Raw genomic sequence first — 23,119 nt, forward strand, 5'->3', positions numbered from 1 at the left:
TAAATAAAAAAAAATAAAATAATAAAAATATATATATATATATATATATATTTACTTATTTTTCTAATATCATCAAATAAATGACCACACCCCTACATTATTTCCCCTCTCCACCCACCGACCCCCACACACAAAAAGATTTTTTTTTAAACATAGTAAAAAAACAAAGATATTTATTTTTATTATTTTATTTTTGAAAGACAGTCCAACCATCCCACCCAAGCTTTTGCTATTAAACTTTAAATATAATCTTATTAGTTTGTTTAATGTCTTTACAAATGTTCAATAGATTGTGGTGTTATGCAACACTTCTTTAAAACATAAGCGATCACTATGTTTCAATTATGGTCCTCTTCCAGTTAGAATATGTCTATATTTCCTTGACATTATTGAACATGAATAATTTCCCCATGATGGCTTACGTTATACTGTAAAGCACTCGAAAAGTCGAGTGCGCTGTCTTCTGACAGCTCTTGTTGTGTAGTATATTCCTTTACATCTTTTTTAAAGTTTTCAAAACCACTGTGACAAAAGAGGGTTTACTCGAAACACCATGTATATCAGTCTGTCCATCTGCCTGTTTGTCTTCCTGCCTGCAATAACTCAAAAAGTACTCCCAACAACAATAACCGAGTAGTGGACTGATGGTTTGTCTGCAACAAAGGTCTTTTTATGTCCCCCACTATAGTAGTATGATAAATAAATATTTTTGGCTAAAAAAAGAGGGTGTCTGAAACCTTAGAATGTCAATAAACTTAGAGTTATTTAAATATTATAAAGCAAAATAAGATTGGAGACGTTTTTCCTTTAAATTACAGTGGAGTACACTGCAACGCCGATATATATCGCGGATCGGTATATCGCGCTGTCCAATATATCGCGCTTTGGCTATGGCTTCAAAAATCCGACCAGCATGATCACTTAATGACATGTTTTAATCCGAGAATTCTCTAACTTAAGCAAAAAACCGGTTCTAGCTAGTATTTACACCCTATATTTCGCGGCTTACTATGGCACGCAGTGAAGCGTGAAAAACAGTCAAGAAGTGACAATGTTGTTTACACACGGCAGGGGTTGTTTTTAACACTTAAGAAATAACCATTTAGTGTCAATGCAAATGTAATAATGGCAGTTTACTGGTATATAAATCGTTAAATTTCGGTACTGGTCATGAATTTCTTTGTCCTGATAAAAAGCGCGCGAAAATTGGCGTGAGTGTATTTATTTGTAAATAAAAAATTTGTAGCGGGTGCAACATTGAGAAATTTTAGTTTCCTTTTTTACGTTGTAAATTTCAACTAAAGTACCACGGTATCTCGCGAATTATGTGGCATTGACATTTCCTCGTAATTAAATATAATTCAAACACTCTGTATCATAACCGTTAAGCTGTTTCAGTTCCTTCATTAGGACTATTTATAAGGGTAAATTCGAATATATGCACAATTATATTTTATACGTTTTTTACGACAAGAATTCTTCTTTTTAGCTGATTCGCGAGTGATCGTACATGAAAATAAAAAATATAATTTACATTTTGGGTTTTATGATAAATACAGATACGTATTGTAGAATTGGTTTGCAATTATTACTATACAAATGTGTAGCAGCGCCGTATATAAAATGAAAACATTGGGGAAATTTGTCAAATTAACCGAAATACAATTAAGTTAGACATTTCTTAAGTTATATCGCGCGCCGGATATATCGCGCTCGCAATCTTTGGACCCCACCAACAGCCATATATCGGCGTTGCAGTGTATTTGTTATATACTCTACTAAAAGGGTCCTCTGCAAAGTGTTTTTTACCCATGCCCCTGTGATGAAAACTGGCCATGCCAAAGTTTTTTGTTACAATCTGAAGTTTAGTCCAGCTTGAAATGTCTATGATATGTTGATTTATATGTTTATGCCCCCCTTCAAAGAAGAGGGGGTATATTGCTTTGCTCATGTCGGTCTGTCTTTCGGTATGTCGGTCGGTCGGTCCGTCCACCAGGTGGTTGTCAGATGATAAATCAAGAATTCTTGGGCCTACAGGATCATGAAACTTCATAGGTACATTGATCATGACTCGCAGATTACCCCTATTGATTTTGAGGTCACTAGGTCAAAGGTCAAGGTCACAGGTGAAAGTCACAGTTACTGGAAATAGGAATTTTAAGGATTTAGCATGGTTCAAACAAGGGAAACAACTACCGTTTATGCATGTTGTTTTTGTTACAGCATTTGCCTCCCTTGTAATATATTTAAATTTTACTGCATTTTTGTAATGCATTGTATCAATAACCACCACCACCACCGCCGCCACCGCCACCACCACCGCCACCACCACCACCACCACCACCATTGTTGTTAGCAAGGCTGTTTTCGGAGAAAACCCGAGCTTTTGTCATAGCCAGCTCGGCGTCCGCCGTCTGACGTGCGACGTAGGCGTTGTGCTTAAACCTTAACATTTTTAAATATTGAAGATAGCACCTTGATATTTGGCATGCATGTGTATCTCATGGAGCTTCACATTTTGAGTGCTAAATTTTCAAGGTGAACATCATCCTTCAAGGTCTAGGGTAAAAAAAAACAAAGTCAAGGGAAGTAATAAGCTTTAAATGGACATAGTTATCTGACTTGCCCACCTATATATTTTTGTTAAATAAATCAAAGCGGCGCAGTAGGCGGCATTGTGTTTCTGACAAACACATTGTGGTAAAAGGTCAAGGTCTTCCTTTAAGGTCTACGGTAAAAAATACAAATTTAAGGGAAGTAATAAGCTTTAAAAAGGAGATAATTATTCAATATTGAACATAGCCACTTTATATATTTGGCATGCATGTGTATCTCATGGAGCTGCACATTTCGAGTGGTCAATCACAGTCACAGTAGTTGCTTTTAATATATTTGCTACTAAAAATAGAGATTTGTAAGAGACAATTATTTTCAAGGGAAGTAATTTATATAATTATAAATCTCATATTATATATTTCCTTACCAAGGATTGAAGTTCTTTTCACAGTTACTGTACAGATTTATTATTTTGATTATTTATAACTTAAATGATTGATTTGTCAAAGTTTTTTTTTAAATGATATAATTATAATTTCTTTGATGTTCATTACATACCTGTGGACTCACGTCCATAGATACATGGTCAACTCTGGCCATGATCTCTTTTATACCACAGGCCTTGTAGCGGGATAATGGTGCTTGTATTCAGTGAAATTGTTCACTTTTTGATAAAAGCAATAAAATTGGCACATTTGTAGATAAAAGTATTTTATTCAATTTTAGCTATGGACCCATCTCCAATTTTCAAGATGGCCACCATTTTCAAGATGGCCACCAAGATGGCCGCCAAAATTTAGGAAATTACATGTTACTGCCATATTTGATTAAAATATTCTGTTTTTGGCATTGAAATTAGCTGTTTTATGTTATTAATTAATTAAATTATGTTTCTACATGAAAACAATGAATTAAATATTGCATATAAGTCAAAATGGCTTTCAAAATGGCCGCCTAAAGTACCAAAAATAGGATTTTCCTACTCAAATCTATAATTTCAATAATCATGTAAGCAAGTGTTTTCTTTTTTTTGTATTTACAGATACCTTCATTTGTATAATATTCTCAACATTTTGTGTCCTTAAATAAAGAAATAACTGCATTCAAGGAGTTCACACTTTCAGACCTTAAAGCTGCCTTAAAATCTTACCGCGGTCACATCCTCCACCACATATGGTGCTTGTATTCAGTTTAACTGTTCACTTTTTGATAAAAGCAACACACTTTGCTCATTGATAGTTTAAAGTATTTACGACAAAATAGTCTATGGACCCAATTCATATTTTTCAAAATGGCTGCAATTTTTTAAATGGCCGCCAATCTATCAAAACAAGGAGAAAATATCGAGGTGCTGATTTTTTTGTGCGATCTTTTACAACTTGAAAATTGGAGATGGGTCCATAGCTAAAATTAAATAAAATACTTAAATCTACAAATGTGCCAAGTTTGTTGCTTTTATAAAAAAGTGAACCATCATTTCATTTCACCATATGACCCCACTATTGGTTATCAGTGATGTCTGACATGGTCCCCCCCCCCCCCCCCCCCCCCCCCCCCCCCCGCTTGGATAGGACAAAATTCAAGGGAAGTAATAAGCTTCAAAGGGAGATGATTTCTATACCTGCAAAACGATAAATAGCAATTTTATTTCAAAGTGGCGCAATAGGGGGCATTGTGTTTATGACAAACACATCTCTTGAGATAATTATCATTTCTTACCTGTTATAATTTGTGAATGCTGGTGTTCATTAAATACCAGTGGACTTGTCCATACATACATGATGAACTCTTGCTATGATCTCTTTGATAAACCACAGGCCTCTTGGTTTTCAGTGATGTCTGACTTGGTCATTTTTGACTGTCTACAGACCTCCCCTCACCCCCCCCCCCCTTCCCCCCCCCCCCCCCCCCCCCGTTTGGATTGGACACAATCCAAGGGAAGTAATAAAGCTTTAAAGGGAGATGATGTCTATACCTGCCAAATGAAAATATAAATTTCATTTCAAAGTGGCACAGTAGGGGGCATTGTGTTTCTGACAAACACATCTCTTTTTGGGTCACTAGGTCAAAGGTCAAGGTCACTGTGACCTCTAAAAAAAAACTCTTACAAGCTTTCGCAGCCAAGAGTGGCACCCCTTATGCGGTGCTCTTGTTTATCTACTGTGACATAGGTAGTTGATTAATAATATACTATGACCAAGTTTATTGTTAATCCACTGTGACTTAGTTTATTGTTAATCTTCTGTGACCTAGTTTATTGTTTATCTACTGTGACCTAGTTTATTGTTTTATACCTTCAGCATCCTACTGGTGTTTCTCCCAATATATGGAGACCAAGGGGACCGAGCAGTCGTTCCACATTCACATGGCTGTCATCAACTTGTCTTTCTCACAGGAGAAGTTCTGGCTTGGGTTTGGTATGGATAACTCTTGATTTGGTTTTTAGCTCACCTATGCACACCATGTACTTTCAGAATCATCAGATCACTTTTCATTCAAACAACATCTCATCCTAAACCTTTGTGCATATTTACATGAAATTTCACTGGTATTATTCTACAGAGACGTTTTTTCAAAGGTGTCCTGATCATTCCTGTCCTCTAGAACGTAGTCAATTAAAGCTTAGAATTAATTTAAAAATGAAAACTTCACTTATCTCCTTTGAAACAGCAAGGCACAGAAGCCAATATTTGAAATACTTTTCCTCTTAATAGTTTGTTCACCTTGTAAATCATGCAGCTTGGGTCGAACTGACCATGTCACAGAGGATTGTCATTATTTATATGTATTTATGAGTCAATTACTTTATTAAAACAATCTGAATACACAAGGCACAGTGATTCATATTTTTATGTGAGATTGAATTGAGGTCATCTTCCAAGTAAGATAAAACTTCGCTTCCAGGAGCCACATTATTAATATTTACTTTATCAAAATAACTAAATAATGTTCCTATCAATCCACATTTAAAACTAAGGTGATTGATGGAAGGCCAAAACTAAGGTGATTGCTGGAAGGCCAAAACTAAGGTGATTGATGGAAGGCCATCTTTTCCCATGTGTTTTTATATTGTGCATGACTCATTTGCTTTGAGTATTTCATCGAAGGATATCTTTGTAGTGTTTCATTCATTGTATAAAATAGATTATAAGATTTTTTTTTACAAAGTCTGTATTATTTATTATTTTGAAACTTATCAATAACAGTATATCTAGTGTGTAAATGACATATTATTTCAGGCATAGTATCGGTCGTGATCCTCGCCATAGTGTTGCTGATATTGTTGGCACTGTGCCAAAGAATACGAATCGCCATTGCTCTAATCAAGGAGAGCAGCAGGTATACTAACAACTTGTTAAAGTCCATATTTGTTCCGTAAATTAATGCTTTATTGTCCCCTACCGGTGAAACCGGAGGGGACTTATGGTTTACGCTCTGTGTGTCAGTCAGTCAGTCTGTCCGTCACACTTTTGTGGATCCTGCGATAACTTTAAAAGTTCTTCATATTTTTTAATGAAACTTGAAACAAGGATAGATGGCAATATGGAGATTATGCACGTCATTTCATTTTGTTCGTACGTTGAAAATTATGGTTGCTATGGCAACAATAAAAAAAAAAATCTGACGATGGTGGAGTTTCACAGGTAGGGGACCATATTGCTCGACAATAGCCTTGTTTGATACTATATTTATGTTTTTGCATTATATAAAGCAACTTTTATTGTCTGGTGTTTTTTTTACCTCTAGAAAAAAGTTTGAATGTTAGCTTTATGCCCTAAAATAATGTTTTTTAGCCTAAATGCTTGATTTTGAAACAGACTCAACAATGCTGAATTTATAAGTGTAACTTTGTTTTTGCACCATAATTTCTCCTTCAATAAAAAAGCATGAACAAATAAAATGTATTTATTGTAGTGTTTTATTTTATGTTGGGAAGAGAAATCAAAGAAAATATATTTGTTTCTTTGTTTGTTTTTGGAATTTGCAGTTTTTCAACAATATCTCAGTCATATTATGACAGTCAATTCACACTTTTAGTGGGTAAGCGGATTTACCAGAAATAATTGCACATAAGTGCACATAAGTATGGAAGTAGAACACAACTGTTTTTAGTGTTCTATTTGAATCAAAAGCAGGGTAGAAAGGTCATGAAAATAATTTCATGATCATTCATTACACAAGTTCATGAATTGTATCCTTGATCCTTAGATTTGTTGTCCAGCGCTTTACCAACGGGGCCCTGTATTCACCAAACAACACTTAAACTCAAGTCTAAGAATACAGATTATTCTATAAACTGGAATATTCCAGATTTTATTTAATTTTAAGTCAAATGATGCATTAAATTCCTTTATTTACATCATTCCACATTTAGAAAAATCTATTAAGGACTTTTTCACCAGGGGTAGCCTGTATATTTAAACACTGTACTTATTTTTCTTGATTCTTAGTCTATTTTTTGTTCTGAAGTCTAAGAATACTGACCTAGATCTGACCAGCTTTGTGTCAAACAAAATATGCAGTGTCTCGTATGATCCTGAGTAAAATTAAATGTTACAACATTGGCGAAACTCACCATATTTTTTATTAATTTGGATAGACTTTTATTGTCCTATGCTGACTAGTTCCTCTTTACTATAGGGCGGTGGGAAGCATGCTGATGACACTCGTGTTCCCCGTCTTCATCTACGTTCTCCAGGTGGCTGTCATTGCATACTGGCTTGTCTCGTCAGTGTATCCTTTACAGATTTTTAACCAGGTTTTTAACCAGGTTTTCCGAAGGAAAAAACTGGTTATCAGATTAGCGAATGCGGGCGGGCTGGCTGGCTGGCTGGCGGGCTGGCTGGCTGGCTGGCGGGCTGGCGGAACAAGCTTGTCCGGGCCATAACTATGTCGTTCATCGTCAGATTTTAAAATCATTTGGAACATTTGTTCACCATCATTGGACGGTGTGTCGCGCGAAATAATTACGTCGATATCTCCAAGGTCAAGGTCACACTTTGAGTTTAAAGGTCAAAAATGGCCATAAATGAGCTTGTTCTGGCCATAACTATGTCATTCATTGTGAGATTTTAAAATCATTTGGCACATTTGTTCACCATCATGGGACGGTGTGTCGCACGAAAGAATCACATCAATATCTCCAATGTCAAGGTCGCCACGACTAAAAATAGATTTTTTTTTAAAACTAACTTACAAAGGGGGTTAATTTTGTTTGTTCATTTCAAAAGTTCAGTTTTAGTTTTCTCCCTTTATCAGATTTTTTTTTCACAATGAAAACCTGGTTTTGTGACAATTTTGTCCCTTGTTGTAGTTGTTTCAACAAATATTGCATGGCATTTTTAAATGAAAAAGTGATTTCTATACCTTTTCATGAAGGGGTTATATAGAGGATACTTATTGCTTTAATGATTTAATATTATTGTACAAGTTGATATTGTAAAATACATAGGAACGCTTGAAAATATACTTTTTTAACAACGTTTCTGTGGGTCAGTCAGTTTGTCCACATAACATTTTATAAATCTTATGGAGCAAACCACTTCAATAGATTTCCAACAACATAATATTGAAAATACAAATATATCATCACCCCGAAGTGTTGATGTGCATGACACTTTTATGACCAACACTCCATGCGTTTGTTATTTGCTCTTGAACATAGCCGACATTGTGGTGTGAGGGTATGACGAAGTCCAAGTTTAGTTTTATAACATGGAATTGGTAACACATATATTATAATGTTTTGCTATGAATGCGATCATGTCCAGATGTACAAACACAATTAATTCACTCTGTTTAGATTTGGGCACATGGTAAAAACAAAGTATACACAATTTTCAATATGTTTGACGTCAATCATTTGTGAACTAAAATGCTTGGTGATCTTTGTAGTTCAAAGTTTTTATTCTGTTCTTGAGCTTCGGTTGCTTTAAATGATGGCCAGAAGGTTTCTTAGCATTTAAACCAAGTTGACTTACTGAAGACTCATAAATATGGGATGAATGTTGAATGATAACTGTTTTTCCCTGCTCATATTTTTGCAGACATAACAATATTATTTCTGTGTTATTTTTCGCTGTTTCTGTTTCTTACCCTCTTAATTTGCATGTTATCAGTTTGTATGGTTAAAGCAAATGTTTTCCTTAAGTTGTGTTCAGTTACCTGGCTTCATCAGGACGGGAACCTTCTTTCGACTTGATGAACAACACAGACCTGACCTTTGGGAATGGATCCTTTAATTACGATGTGATCTCTCAGAAAACCCACACTTTGTTCGATGAACTCCCATGCGACTCACAGGTAAAGGCATGATACCAAAAAGTGTTTCCTCCATTGGGCTATGCGAGGATTATGAACTTCATTTTGTCTACTGAACTATTTTAATTGTGGTTATTTCAAAATCTTTACAATCCATTCCCTTTTAAGAGTCCAAGTTAGCAATATATGTGCAGGTTACCGGGTATTTGTGTAAAGAGTCTGCAAATTCCTGGCAAATCAATTCTTTGAAAACAAATGTATTTCCTATTTTGTAAAAATATTGAATAAAGGAAAATGGTCTGTTTGTTTATTTGACTCTCTTTGATTTTGCCTGTTTGACTGTTAATTGCATCACTGTAGCTTGAAACAGTAATATGTATAGATCTCATTAAAGAGAGTTAATATAGTTCACAAACAAGTTAGTCTGGACTTCACAATTCTGGAGTTATGACTGTGTTTGCTATAGCTTATTGCTAATTTTCATATGTTGTGTGAAATGTTTGTTTGCACTTTTTTTGTAATATTAAACAAATGGAGAAGTTTTAAATAAATATCCCGTTCAAAGGTAACTTATATAAAAAAAAATAGAGATTGGTTGCATTACCAAAAGATTGGGTCACAAATTTGAAAAAAAGTTATCATTTGCTATAGAAAGATTTTAGCTACTGTAATAAAGTTTAATAAATTGTACATTCCTTATATTTATTTACTCTGGTATCCATTGGATCCAGATCACCGTCTGAAAGTAGAAACAAAGTAGAAACAAGAATTTCCAGTCATTTAATAATAAATTAGGGTTTCAAAATATATTATCATAAATACAGTTCAAAGCCCTTTCAAGTTGTTCTCTGATTAAACTCGTTGGACATGGCGTGTGAGCCTTGCCTTTCCGATGCTCTGGCAGACTCATCTCATAACAAACTATATAAAAAGTCACCAGCCATATATTCTATTTATCCCAATCTAATAACCAACAGTTTTGCCTTATTTGTAAACATAAACACAATAAACATTAGGACAATTGTTGATCATATGACAAAGCTCTATGTATTATTATTGGTGGAATAATGACGCACACAACTGGAAGAGCTGTTCATTGAAATTTATTCTGCCATTTAACAAGACGCTTTCCAGGTCCATAAAAATATTCTTATCAACAGGATACACAAGTCCAAACAATATTGTAGTGAGTTTATACGAATGTTAAGGGTACTTTACTAGGGGCAGTCTCCTATCTTTAACAAAAAAGTCCTATCTCTCCTGCTTTTTGGCGTGTACTGCAACTGAACTCATTTACGCAGAATGCTTATATACTGAAACACCAGTTGTCGAATGATTTTATAATAAAAGCAAATATTTTTGCTCAGAAACAACTATAAATAAATAATGTAGAATGAACAAATTTGGACGGTTTTATAAGAAAAGCAAATGCTGTTGCACCAAAACGTCCATAAATTAATATGTTGAATGATAAAACTCGGCTGGTTTTGCAATATCATAAATAAGTAAATAAGTTAAATGAGTGAATTTTGCCATCACATTGTGAAGAAATAAACAGGCACTGGTATTGATGCATACAATATCAGAATAATTATCTGTCAGCTATACATTGAGCAAGTGTGAAGGGGAAATATTAATGTAAGTTAAATAGGTATAGTTAGCTATAAGATATGATATGGATTATCAATGTATCAAATAATGCAAACTATACCAATTTTCTTAATTAAAGGACATTATATATACATTGTATTGCTGTTCTGGTATCAGTTTAAATTTGTCAACAAATTTTTAGGATGTTACTAAGTTAAATCTGAAGTTTAAACAAGAAAATGCTGTTCTTGTAAATTAATAATTTTTGTCAACAAATCTTAACATTACTGAGATTCTGCTACAAAAAGTCATGTTTATAGTCACTAAGCTACGAGCCTTAAATTATGCTTGATTGTACAGAATAACAATTTGTATTCCAAAACTTTTTGTAAGACACTAATTTTCGTGGATTTTCTTGGGTCCTCTCAACCATCAAATCATCTCATTTTATTTTTCGCCTCTGGTCCCGTCTGGGACATAGGCCACAGACCAGCTTTCTCAAGACCTCAGGCTCCCAGTTCTTGGCGAGTCTCTTCAGCTGTCATCACATGTTGCCCATCTGCATGGCCTCTGCATTCAGGTCTCGTTGCCAGCTGTTTCTATGCAGCCCTCTTTCCATCCTTCCTTGGGGTTTCCAGCTGAGACATATTGGATGCAGGCTTGCGAAGGATGTGGTCTATCCATTGCTTAAGTCTATGAAGGATATCTTCTGTAACGGGCTGTTTCTTTTTTTTTCCAGAATTCTTCTTTGGTGATCTTGTCTGGACAGCAGATCTTGATCTGCTTGGTCTTTTTGAGGCAGGTGTTGGTGAAGGCTTGGATTTTCTTCATGGTGGTGACTGTTTATTGGCTTCACAATGGTATTAAGGAGAATGATCTTGGTGTAGGTGCCTATCTCGCTAGCTACCCAGATGTCCTTAAGCTGATGCAAGGCTGCTTGTGCTGTACAGAGGCGGGTTCTGATGTCTGCATTCATTCCTTCATAATTGTCCAGAATGCTGCCCAGATAATCCATCCAGCTTTTTTTCTGACGACCTTGACGTTGACCTCCCACTAACGTGCCCTGCAGAACAGTCTTGCACAGAGAGTCGTGTCTGGAGACGTGTCCAAACCAAGCCAGCTTTGGTCGTTTGACGGTCGCCAGTAGGGGCTCTTGAGGACCAACAAGTGTTGAAGTCATGTTCCGGACGTATTTAATGGTCTTGTGCTCTGTGTAGAAGATGCGGAGCAGTCTTCGGAGACATTTATGTTCAAATGCCTGTATCCTGTGTTCTGTATCTGCGTGAAGGGTCCAGGTCTTGCAGCCATAGAGTAGGACTGAGACTACAAGGGACTTGTAGGGCCTGTACTTGGTTGGGAAGATGATGGAACTGCTTGTGCACAACTAGATCAGTCTGGCCATAGCTGCGGTCCCCATGGCAATTCTTATTTTGACCTCAGTGGTACTATTTCCATTCTTGGACAGGCTTGCTCCCAGTTACTTGAAGCTGGTCACTTCTTCTAGCTTCCTGCTGTTCATGGTGATATCTTCTCTAGTGATGGTTGTGCTGTTCACCATGATCTTCAACTTCTCCGTTCTGACCTCCATCCCTTATGCTCCTGCTATTTCATAGAGTCTGTTGATCAGATATTGGAGTTCACTGCTTGTGCCACCCATGAGGTCAATGTCATCGGGGAATAACAAGTTAGAGATGGGTCTTCCACTGATGGAGATAGAGGTATGGTGGTCATGGAGAGTTTCCTGCATTATCTTCTCAAGGAGAAGGTTGAACAGGACGGGGGAGAGCAGACATCTCTTACAGATGCCCACTGATGTCCTGAAGAAGTCCGCTTGCTGTCTGTTGAGAAGTACTGCGCTGCTGGCATTTCCATAGAGTTCTTGAATGACTTGCACCAGCCCTTAGTCCATGTTGATTCCTCTCATAACATGACATAGGTCATCATGCCATACACGGTCGAAAGCTTTCTTAAAATCAATGAAGTTTTGGAAGAGCTCATGTTGATGTTACAGTTGTTTCTCAATGATGATTCTGCAGTTGAAGGTCTGTTCCACTGTGCTCTGCCCATTTCTTAATCCTGCCTGCATTTCGGTCAGCAGTTCCTCTGCCTTACTTTTCAATTGATTAAAGATGATGGGTAGCATGACTTTTCTGACATATAGCTGATGGTGCGGTAATTCTTGCACAACTTGAGTTTGCCTTTTTTCGTAGGGTCCACTCCTTGGTGGGGTAGCTAGTCGTACAAAAACCTCCTCTTTTTCCAGCCAGATCTGGGACTGTCCATGACAGACATGGCAAAAGATCGTCACAATTTACAGGCCAGACTGGCCTACCAGGAGAAAAAATTCACAGGCCATATGAAATTTTCACAGGCCTCAATTTTAAGCTTTTGACTTGGGATTACATAGAGCCATTAGTCTCGACATGGCAAAGTAAATTCCCAAAAGGGCAAACATAAGCATGAAAACCTGATTTGGAATTAATGAAGGGTATTAGTTTCAGTTTGTTGATATATTTACGCTTTACACATATATACTTGAGTGTTGTCGATGTATTAAGCTAAGAGTAATTAATATATTAAATAAGTTTACCTTTAAATATCCCTTTCACTAACATGCCATTACAGTTAACTGTAAAGTGTAGTCCATATAAACGGACTGCCAGAGCCTTTGATAATTTTTGCTATGGCGGCTCTGGCAGTCCATATGCACCCCTTCATAAACATGGGTGCAGTTCAGCACAGAGAATCCGTGCGCTTCACTAAACAGACGTCGTTCGAGACAAATTGAGGAAAATAATGAATAAACTTCATAAACATGTTAAATTTACCTGAATGGCAACCTACAGATGTTATCCTTTGCATGCACCCTATAAAAACATGACGATGTTTCAACACACTTTCCTCCCTGACATGTTTTATGTTTAAATTTGAAACAGTGTATTCTGTATCGAATAACACATCGTTATCGACTTTGTAGGCTCCAACACATAACCCGACGTGCAAAATATTGGTGTACTGCAACCAAACCAATATTGGTTCAATTTTCCAATATGGCGGATACAGCGTACAAAACAAAACCTTAGTCAATACAAATCAATTATTTCTTGCTTTAATGGTACCATTTGGATGAGCTTGTGGTTTAGATAGGTAAATTTTAATAAGCTCTTGCAGTTTCAGTGTTCAATAACCTTTGAAGTGTTGATAACATTTTGCACCCATGGACAAGAGAGAGGGCATTGCAACTCTCAGCCTAAACTGAGAGTTAAATTATTGCAACTACTGTATAGTGTTGCAAACATAATAAAGCAGAATATGCACATGAATCTGATTAAACACAGATCCATTTACATATTAATCGAATCATGTTTGCCTTTTTTTTGCATTTTTGAACGATAATCCTGTAACTGTTAAATGTATTTGTCTTCGCGAGTAAACTGCATTCCAATTTTCAAACACTTGTTCTGTGACATTCAGAACATTTCCAAAAAAAGTATCTAAAATGTATGCTCCGTTGTAGAATAACACGCGCTTTTCATTAATCCATACTAATTATGTGACATCTGCATTAATTTGATTATTATTTGTCCTTTTCGCTGAGCATCGTTATTTCTTTCTATTTCTATCTTGGATCACGTTAATAACATGTGTGCAACGAACGATTCTCGTATATGTCCGACTACTTTTGCGAAACCAATAGATGTCGTTCGGTGAGACGTTTGGTTAACGTTTTGAATCACTTTCGGAATTTATCGATGCAAATTTTTAAGAAATTCAACGTATTATGTCCCGAAATATCATGACTTTGTAATCACGAAATAATGTAGTTGTGAAAACTGCATGAGGGTTACACTCTTTTGAAGCAAAAATCGCCGTCCAGTAAGGCCGACGATTTTGCATTTCACTGCGGCCTTTTTTGAATGTTCGTCGGCAATGGCCGACGGGCCTGATGGGCTTTCTCCATGTCTGCCATGGTGGAGTAACTATGAAATCAAATGTCAGACAGACAGACAGACAGATTTTTTTATTCGAGACTTATACAAAGTAAATCGTCTTTATATATATATATATATATATCGCACATTTATATTGTCACGTGATTTTATACAAAAATAAATAATAAGAAAAAATTTGTTAGATACAAAAAAACAACACAAAAAGCAAAACTCGTGGTTTTTAAAATAAGATTGTTACAAATGCAGTCAGACATATATTACATACAACATGTACATCATAAGTATACAGGAGATGAATATATTATGATATATCATTTATCAGTCTTGATCGTATAGTGACAGATTAATAAGTTCCATTTTATCCACCGTTTTTAACAAATTCAAATATTTATAAACAGATGGTTTGATATAATATTTGTTTTTTTTATGTATTTTTTTCTAAAATCATTATACCTAGGGCATACACAAATAAAATGATATTCATCCTCAATGTCATTTAAATCACAGAACATGCAGTATCTTACAGATCTTTCCTCCACATTTCTAGCGTATCTACCCCTTTTAATTCTCAATGGGTGTACAGATAAACATAATCTACTAACATATGCTCTTAAAGATTTAGGTAGAATATTTAAGTATGGTTATTATACTAGAGATGTTTTAAACTGCCTATACATATCCATCATAGAGCTTTCGTTCTCAGCATTGTACCATTTAAGTTTAAACAAGTCAACAATTCTACATTTAAATACGAACAAAAATGATTTCATATCAAAAGCATGCGCATTTTCGAATACATCTGGAAAACCATAATCATTTAACAACCCTTTTAACAATATCTAACGGCTTCGTTGTATACATATTTTAAAATGATGTTGTCACTTGACTGCAGCTTAAACCAATATTTCAGTATACATACATGTCTATGTATATAAAGCGGATATCTCCCAAGTTCGCCATACACCATATTATTACATGTATTAAGACTAACTTTTAATAGATGTTTTAAGAATTTTAGATGCAGCCTTTCTATTTTTTTTTACTTAGTATATCCCCAAACTTCTGCTCCATAATTGATGATAGAGCCAACAAAGGCATCAAACAATTGACAAAGAGTACTAGGCTTCAAATCATAGTCCTGACATTTACAAAGTAAAACATTCATGGCCTTAAGCCCTTTACCAACTAAATATTCTTGATTAAGATTAAAACTACCAGTATAATTTAGAACAACTCTTAAATAGTTAAAATCACTAACAACTTCTATTGGCTGGCTTAGTAATTGTAGGTCCACTTCTCTGAGGTCAGTTATCCACCTTGCTTACGAAAAACCATTTTTTGTCTTATTTATGTTAACCTGCAATTCCCAATTATTGCAGTAAGTGTGCAAATTGTCTAAATGGTTTTGAATTTCTGTCGGATTTTTACCTATAATAGCCATCTCGTCAGCAAACAAAAGTAATAAAATCATAACATCATCTAAATTTATGCCTGCAATAATATCATCTTGGAGATAAAGTTCCAAGTCCTCAACAAAAAGAGAAAATATCAAAGGTGACATAACCTCCCCTTGACGCAAGCTTACTGAGTATGAGAAATAATCAGAAAATGAAGAAAATGACTTAACACATGGTTTAACATTGTTATACATATCTCTTACAACTTGTAAAACTTTACACTGTCCAACAAATGGTTTTAAAGCCTGAAATTTTAATCAGACAATATAGAAAAATTGAATATCTAAAAGAAAGGGCAGATTTTAGGCATCTATGAAATATCAACGCGAAAAAAATTAAAGAATATTCAGTAGGTTTATTATAGCCATTGATAAGACTTCATTTGATACAAACTAAAATGTATGACTTAAAACATTGTTCTGTCTAATTCAGGCAAACAACACATTGAGTGAATTTTGCGGGGTGTTGAAACATGCACAAGAGGGCAAGTAAGTAATGTTTTGTAACATGTATTACCTAAGTAAGCTAGGATAAGTTATCTGACAAAGAACATATCATCATCTTGTTTTAGATATGTTTTAAAGATTGCAAATTGGATGTACTTGTACCGTAATTGGTGTAGGTTTTATAAATACAGTTGAATTTAAAAACATTTGGTTTAAATTCTGATGTCCTAAGTTTAACCAAGTTTATTCGACATATCATAAAGAATAGTTTGAATAGTTATCACATCATCGTTATCATGTAGGTCTGTGTTTGTAATATGCACATTCCATCCTTAACATAAATACAGAAAATTGCCAGTATATTGTGTTAAATTTTGTGAATTTAAATTTAATTTGACTGACAACTGTTTACAATGAAGACTTAGCTTAAGTCTATAGTAACGTAAATAGGTTAACAGGAGACTTCACTTTCAAAGTGCATTTCAATATCAGAATTAAGTTCATTTATTGTTCTGAAGCTTTCAAAGATGAAAACTGAATACATTCTCATAAATTTGCATATTGAAAATATGTACATGTAAGTATAGAAATGAGAGATTGAATGAGAATGAATGAAATCTGAAATGTTTGATATTGAAAATTTCATTTTCAGATCATTTTGTTATATCCTTATTGGTCATATGAAGCATGTTGTCACGTGTGACTTTATCAATCATCAAATTATCTGATATTTATAAGAACATACTGTAATTACATTGATGTAACACTGACATCATAATTGTTCTTCTGTGTTTATGCTTATGGACAATTAATAACAATCTTGAGTTTTAGACTTATCATATGATTGGACTTATTATGCCATCAAATAACAAAATATTATGTATTTGTATCTCACTGCTGTATTGACTCGCATAGCTTTTAAGCAGCTTAAAAAACTAACACATTTATGTGATTCGTTGATTTCTTGTCTGATTATTGTAGAGCATAATATGTCTAATGTACGTACATGTTGGTATGTCTGATTGATTTAAATTTGAAATTGATTGTAAAACTGTTGAATGGTATCTGAGAACGACAATAAAGATGCTTCCACTTCACTTTCAACCCTAAAAATGTGCAGGAATGAAAAGAATATCAATAATATTTAACAGGGTTACATTTGACATTCTTGTTCCTTAGAAAAAAGGTAAAATTACGGGAGTTGCCTTCATATCATTGGCTTTATTTTTTTTACCAATAAGATTGAGGTGAGTACACAAATCTGTATGGATTAGAATGTTTTAGAAACAATGTTTTAGAGTGTGAAGTTGTGTTGATTGCTTGAATTTGTAACATTTATTTGAGCACTTATTTATTTGAATTGCTGTCTTTGTTGCGACATTTCCTTATTCACATGAGTCTGTAGTAGATAGATAGATTGTTCATACACTGTTATGTAAGTTTGTCCTTTTTGTCAAGAATGTGATTAACTTTGTTTATCTTAGAGTATGCATATAATTCAGTTTGTTATGTTGAGTGTGTGTGAATTATTCCCCCTTTGAAGAGGTGGGGCTATATTTCTTTGCACCTGCCCGTTGGTTAGTTGGTTGGTAGCTCGGTTAAACATTGGTTTCTTTGTGATATTTAGGGAGAAACTGTGCAGATTGGTATATGCCTGGATTTTTAGGGTATAATAAGGCACCTATCAAATTTGAGGACAACATGGGCTTTTCTGAGTAGTGGCCACACATCATTTTAAGAATGCTTTTACCTTTCATGATCATGCATACAGGTATAGGGTGTTTTTTGTTTTTTAAAGGGACACGCCTATTGATTTTGAGGTCATAAGGTCCAAGATCAGGGTCACATGAGTTTGGAAGAGGAAATCTTTTCTGCAGTATATTTTTGAAAACTCTCTGACATATAATAATGCGATTTGGTTAAGTGGTCTCATAATTGGAAAAAGGAAGCATTTTAAGCATTTTAATTTTAATTTTAAGGACACTTTCTCGAATCTCAGGGTCACATTGCTCGCTTGAAAAATGGGTTTCTACATATTATCCCGAGTTTGTTTACGTATGATATTCTAAAATTGGTATGCCGCTTATATTGGTGAAAGGAAAGACGTCTTTTTTAGGTGTGAGGTCATGAGTTCAAAGGTCAAGAACATATGTGATTGTATCATGAAAAAGTTTCAGCACATTTTGTTTAGAATACTTTGGCTTATGATCAGTGTGTTTGTATCATGATGAAAGTTTCCGCTTATTTTGTTTAGAATACTTATTATCATCTTAACAGATTTGCTGGTTACTTGGTAGGAAAGAATGATGCCTAGAGAGTGTATGGTCAGCCAGTCAAAAATCAATGCAATGGATTTTAGCGAAGGCTTACACTCATATCAATAGATTCCATAGTAAGTCTTGACAAAGGATGAAACGTTATGATTTTCAAATCAAGGGATCACAGTTTGAGGTCACAGGGACGACTTTGCTGCAAGTTAAAGGGGGCATACATGCTTTGCAAGCATCTCTTGTTTTATCTTAGAGTGCGTTTATGATTCAGTTTATGTCTTAGATTATGTATAGTTAAGTTTGTCTTAGATTGGGTGTATGATTTAGTTTGTCTTATAGCGTGTGTTTAATTAAGTTTGCATAAGAATGGATGCATAATTATATTTTGTCCCAATAATGTATGCATTATTAAGATTGTATAAGAGAGTGTGTGTGTGTATTATTATATTTGTAAATAAGTGTAGGATTAAATTGTCTTAACAAGTGTGTTTGTAATTAAACATGTCTAAGAGAGCATTATGTAAATTTGGTTTTGAAGGTGTATGCATAATTAAAGTTTGTCTTAGAGTGCCTGTGTGTGTAATTTAATAGGCTTAAGAATGTGTTTACTATATAGTTTGTCAAATAGTGTGTATGAGAAAAGAGCTTTCCATCACATTGATTTTTCAATTAAAACATAATTTGTGTACATTTATATTCTTTATAAAACATATGTTTTTATGTGTACTTTTATAAATGTTCTTGAAACCATGCAGGGAAGGTAACTAACTGTTTGATTGTTTGGTCGAATTTAGGGCTGAAATTTGGCCTCAATTGGCCTCCAATCTCAAAGGGTCTATTGTGTGCTAAATGACCGCCTGAAATTATTAGTAAAAGGTTTTTATACAAAAATATAATTATGTTTACCATTCATATTATTTACAAATCAATCCATTTGCATTTTTGTCAAATATATTTAGTTAGCACAATGCATACAATACATGTATAATTTAAGTTTCCAGCGAAAGCTATCCACCTGCAACATACTTTCATGACATCATTAACAAAGATTTCACCCCACAATACCAGTTGCACAATCGACTTGCAATTCCAGTTGACATTAATCAATCAGTATTATAATATTGTATATTAACACCATAATGTCATATGGTAATGTCTAAAATAATTCCCCCCCCCCTACACTTCTAGGTACACGATCTACCTACAGATCTACAATCTGTTCATGTTGTTCTGGATGGTGAACTTCTGTATCGCTCTCGGAGAAATGGCTCTGGCCGGGGCCTTCGCCTCGTACTACTGGGCTTTTGAGAAACCTCGCGACATACCCACCTTCCCGCTTCTGTACTCCGTCGGGAGGTGCTTCAGGTAATAATTTATATGAAACACAAGATTTTATTATTCACATGAAAAATAAACTTTAAGTTGTGGGGTATATTGGAGTCACTCTGAGTCACCAAATCTCACATTTTTCCCAGAATTATGCATAAAATATTTAAGTGTAAATAAAACTTTACCTCATAGCATCACAACTCAAATTTAATGATTGAATGATGTTTAAAACTGACTCTATGCAAGTGCACTAAGCAAGGTCTGCCCTGACTACACACAACATGTTCACTGTTTACAGATACCATCTTGGGTCGCTGGCGTTCGGGTCTCTGATTGTGGCCATTATTCAAATCATCAGGGTCTTCCTGGAGTACCTCGACCACAAACTGAAGGGGTCGGAGAACCCTGTCGCTAAGTTTGTACTGAAGTGAGTAGTGCAAACAGTGTTCATTAAGCAGCAGTCTGTCCATTGAATCTGATTCGATCATGAGTTTAATAGCATTTTCTGTATTGATTGGTGTAGATTTTAGATCTTTCAAGCAAATTTTGCCTGATTTCCATCAAAGCTGGTGGCTAAAACCAGTTGACTGTTACCCCCACACCAACATAATATTGTTAGATAGATTTGGAAAAAACACACTGATACAAATTTTCCACTATGTTCAATGTGATTTACTTCAGATACTTCAACTGCCTGTTTGATAAATTGTCTTAAATAGTATTAACTATCATTTGTTCAATGATTTTGTATATTTTTCAGGTGCTTGAAATGCTGTTTTTGGTGCCTGGAAAAGTTCATTCGATTCCTCAATAAAAATGCATACATCATGGTAAAATGTTTCAAATATGTGTTTTTCACTCTATTAGTAGTTGAGTAAGGTTTATATTGTTCACCATTGCTAGACTTGCAAAATAGAGGTAATAAGATCATATATAACATTTTGTTGATGCTTATCTAAACATATATAATTGTTCAATTTTTGTGCTCCCCCTTTAAAGAAGAGGGGGTATATTGTTTTGCTGGATGTCAGTCGGTTTGTCTGACTTTCTGTCTGTCGGTAGACCAGTTTATTTCCGATCAATAATTTGTCGACAAATTGACCAATTGGCTTGATGTTTCACATGTGCATTGGCCTTGGACAGTAGATGACCCCTATTGAAATTAAGTATATAAGTGTGAAATTTGTTTCCAATCAATAACTCATCAACAAATTGACCGATTGGCTTGATACTTCACATGTGCATTGGCCAAACAGTAGATGACCCCCTTTGAAATTCGGTTCACTTGGTCAAAGGTCACTGTCACAATAAGTGTGAAAATGGTTTCAGATCAATAACTCATCAACAAATTGACCAATGGGCTTGATACTCTTCCCCATGTTCAATTGCCTTGGACAGTAGATAACCCCAATTGAACTTGGGGTCACTAGGTCAAAGGTCAAAGGCACTGTCACAATAAGTGTGAAAATCATTTCCAATCAATAACAAGTCGACAAATCGACCGATTGGCTTGATACTTCACATGTGCATTGGCCTTGGAAGTAGATGGCCCCTATTGAAATTAGGGTCACTAGTTCAAAGCCCTATTTGATGGGCATATGTCTTCGACCGCCAAACTCTTGTTAGATGTTGAATATATACTTAACATTGCTTATCTAATCATTTTCAAATTTATTATGATGTATTATTGGACTTAAAACTACACAAGGTCAATTTATTTTTAGCACCATTTACCATTTGACTTATATTAGTGTTACTGTATACAAATTTGTTTAAAATGGAATATCGTTTTCAAGCAGTTAATATGCCAGTGTTTATTTCTCCACCATAGGTTGCAGTCCATGGAAAGAACTTCTGTTCCTCAGCAAAAAGTGCCTTCATGTTAATTCTGCGTAATGTTGTGAGGTGAGACTTCAGCGATTGTTTTCCTTCTTTATAAAGAACCAGAAAACTGCACTTTTCCAATTAGAAAAAAACTACAAATTTCCATATTGCTGTCAAAAAAATTCCCAATGAAAAAGAATTACAAAAATATTTTTTAATAAATAAAATGCAATATTACGTTAGTTTCCCTATGCAGCTATGGCTTGAACCTAATTTAATATATTATTGACAACTTGTCAAGATTTAGTTATCAATTTTGAAGTATTTGGCAGCAAAAAATCATATAAACCAATTTCCCAATATGAAGACTTCACGACGTGAATTTTCCCAAGTTCAGGTTTTTTTCACGGTCAATTTTCCCAATTTGGCTGGTACCGGTACTTTTCCCGATTGGGTAAAAAAAAATCTGGACTTTGTTATGTTATGAATAAAAGTAACCAATAACACACACAACTGGAAGAACTATTAATTAAAATTTATTCTGCTATTTAACACGACACTTCCCAAGTTAGAAAAAATAATATGTTCAACAAGATAATAACAATCAGCATGTTATTTTTGTCAGTTTATGCATACGCTTTCATTTACAGAGAATGTTTGTTGCCTTATGTACTGAAATCTCTGACAATGGTCTGAGGATTTTATAATGACACCAATATTGTTGCTGCCAAACACCCGCAACTAAATATGTGGAATGATAAAACACCAGCGATTGTTGAATAAAAGCAAATGCTGTTGCTCAAACACGTCCATAAATAAATATTGTGAATGAAAAAATGTGGATGGTTATGCATTACTATCAATAAGTAAATAGGTTAAACTAGTGTATATGCCGTCATAGTATGACAAATAAACAGGCGGCACTATTATTGAAGCCAATACTATCAGAATAACTATCCATCAGTTTATGCAGTGAGCAAGTTTATAGCGGTAACATTTTAGTAAGTTAATCAGTATTAGCTTAAAGATATGTTATAGATTATTAATGTTTCAACTTGTGCAATATATATGTTATATTTCTGAATTAAGACTCGACCGCTATATATGCGGGGTACTTGAAAATTGTGTCAACAAAGGTTAAGTAGGTTATTAAGTTAGATTTAAAGTTTTATCAAGAATATTTATAGCTGCTCTTGTAACTTAGCAAATGTGTCACCAAATGTCACCAAGATTACAGGTACGCTACATATTTCTACTATTTATTAACAGGGTGATGGTTGTGGATAAAGTGACAGACTTCCTTCTGTTGATTGGAAAGCTTCTTGTGGTCGGAGGCGTAGGTATGTACCTAGTGGAAAATTAGAACAGTGAAATCGACAACCAGGGATGATATGAATATTTGTTCTAAGTGATATTCTTATTTATTTGCTGCG

The 23,119-nt window shown here is 34.8% G+C and overlaps 1 protein-coding gene across 4 annotated transcripts in view; it reads left to right on the plus strand.

Annotated features, from left to right (window-relative positions):
- The window catches only part of LOC127840079 (choline transporter-like protein 2), a 78,805-nt gene that overhangs the window by 51,888 nt on the left and 3,798 nt on the right, over positions 1-23,119 (plus strand). For all 4 annotated transcript variants that reach the window (XM_052368474.1, XM_052368475.1, XM_052368472.1 and 1 more), the window contains exons 11-20: positions 4,857-4,973; positions 5,796-5,895; positions 7,198-7,290; positions 8,718-8,859; positions 16,250-16,305; positions 19,722-19,898; positions 20,161-20,289; positions 20,623-20,692; positions 21,694-21,767; positions 22,956-23,026. In XM_052368474.1, the coding sequence (XP_052224434.1) occupies positions 4,857-4,973; positions 5,796-5,895; positions 7,198-7,290; positions 8,718-8,859; positions 16,250-16,305; positions 19,722-19,898; positions 20,161-20,289; positions 20,623-20,692; positions 21,694-21,767; positions 22,956-23,026 (1,029 nt within the window). The remainder of the gene's footprint in view (positions 1-4,856; positions 4,974-5,795; positions 5,896-7,197; positions 7,291-8,717; positions 8,860-16,249; positions 16,306-19,721; positions 19,899-20,160; positions 20,290-20,622; positions 20,693-21,693; positions 21,768-22,955; positions 23,027-23,119) is intronic.

The sequence above is a fragment of the Dreissena polymorpha genome, chromosome 7 (assembly GCF_020536995.1).
Source record: "Dreissena polymorpha isolate Duluth1 chromosome 7, UMN_Dpol_1.0, whole genome shotgun sequence".
Lineage (NCBI taxonomy): Eukaryota > Metazoa > Mollusca > Bivalvia > Myida > Dreissenidae > Dreissena > Dreissena polymorpha.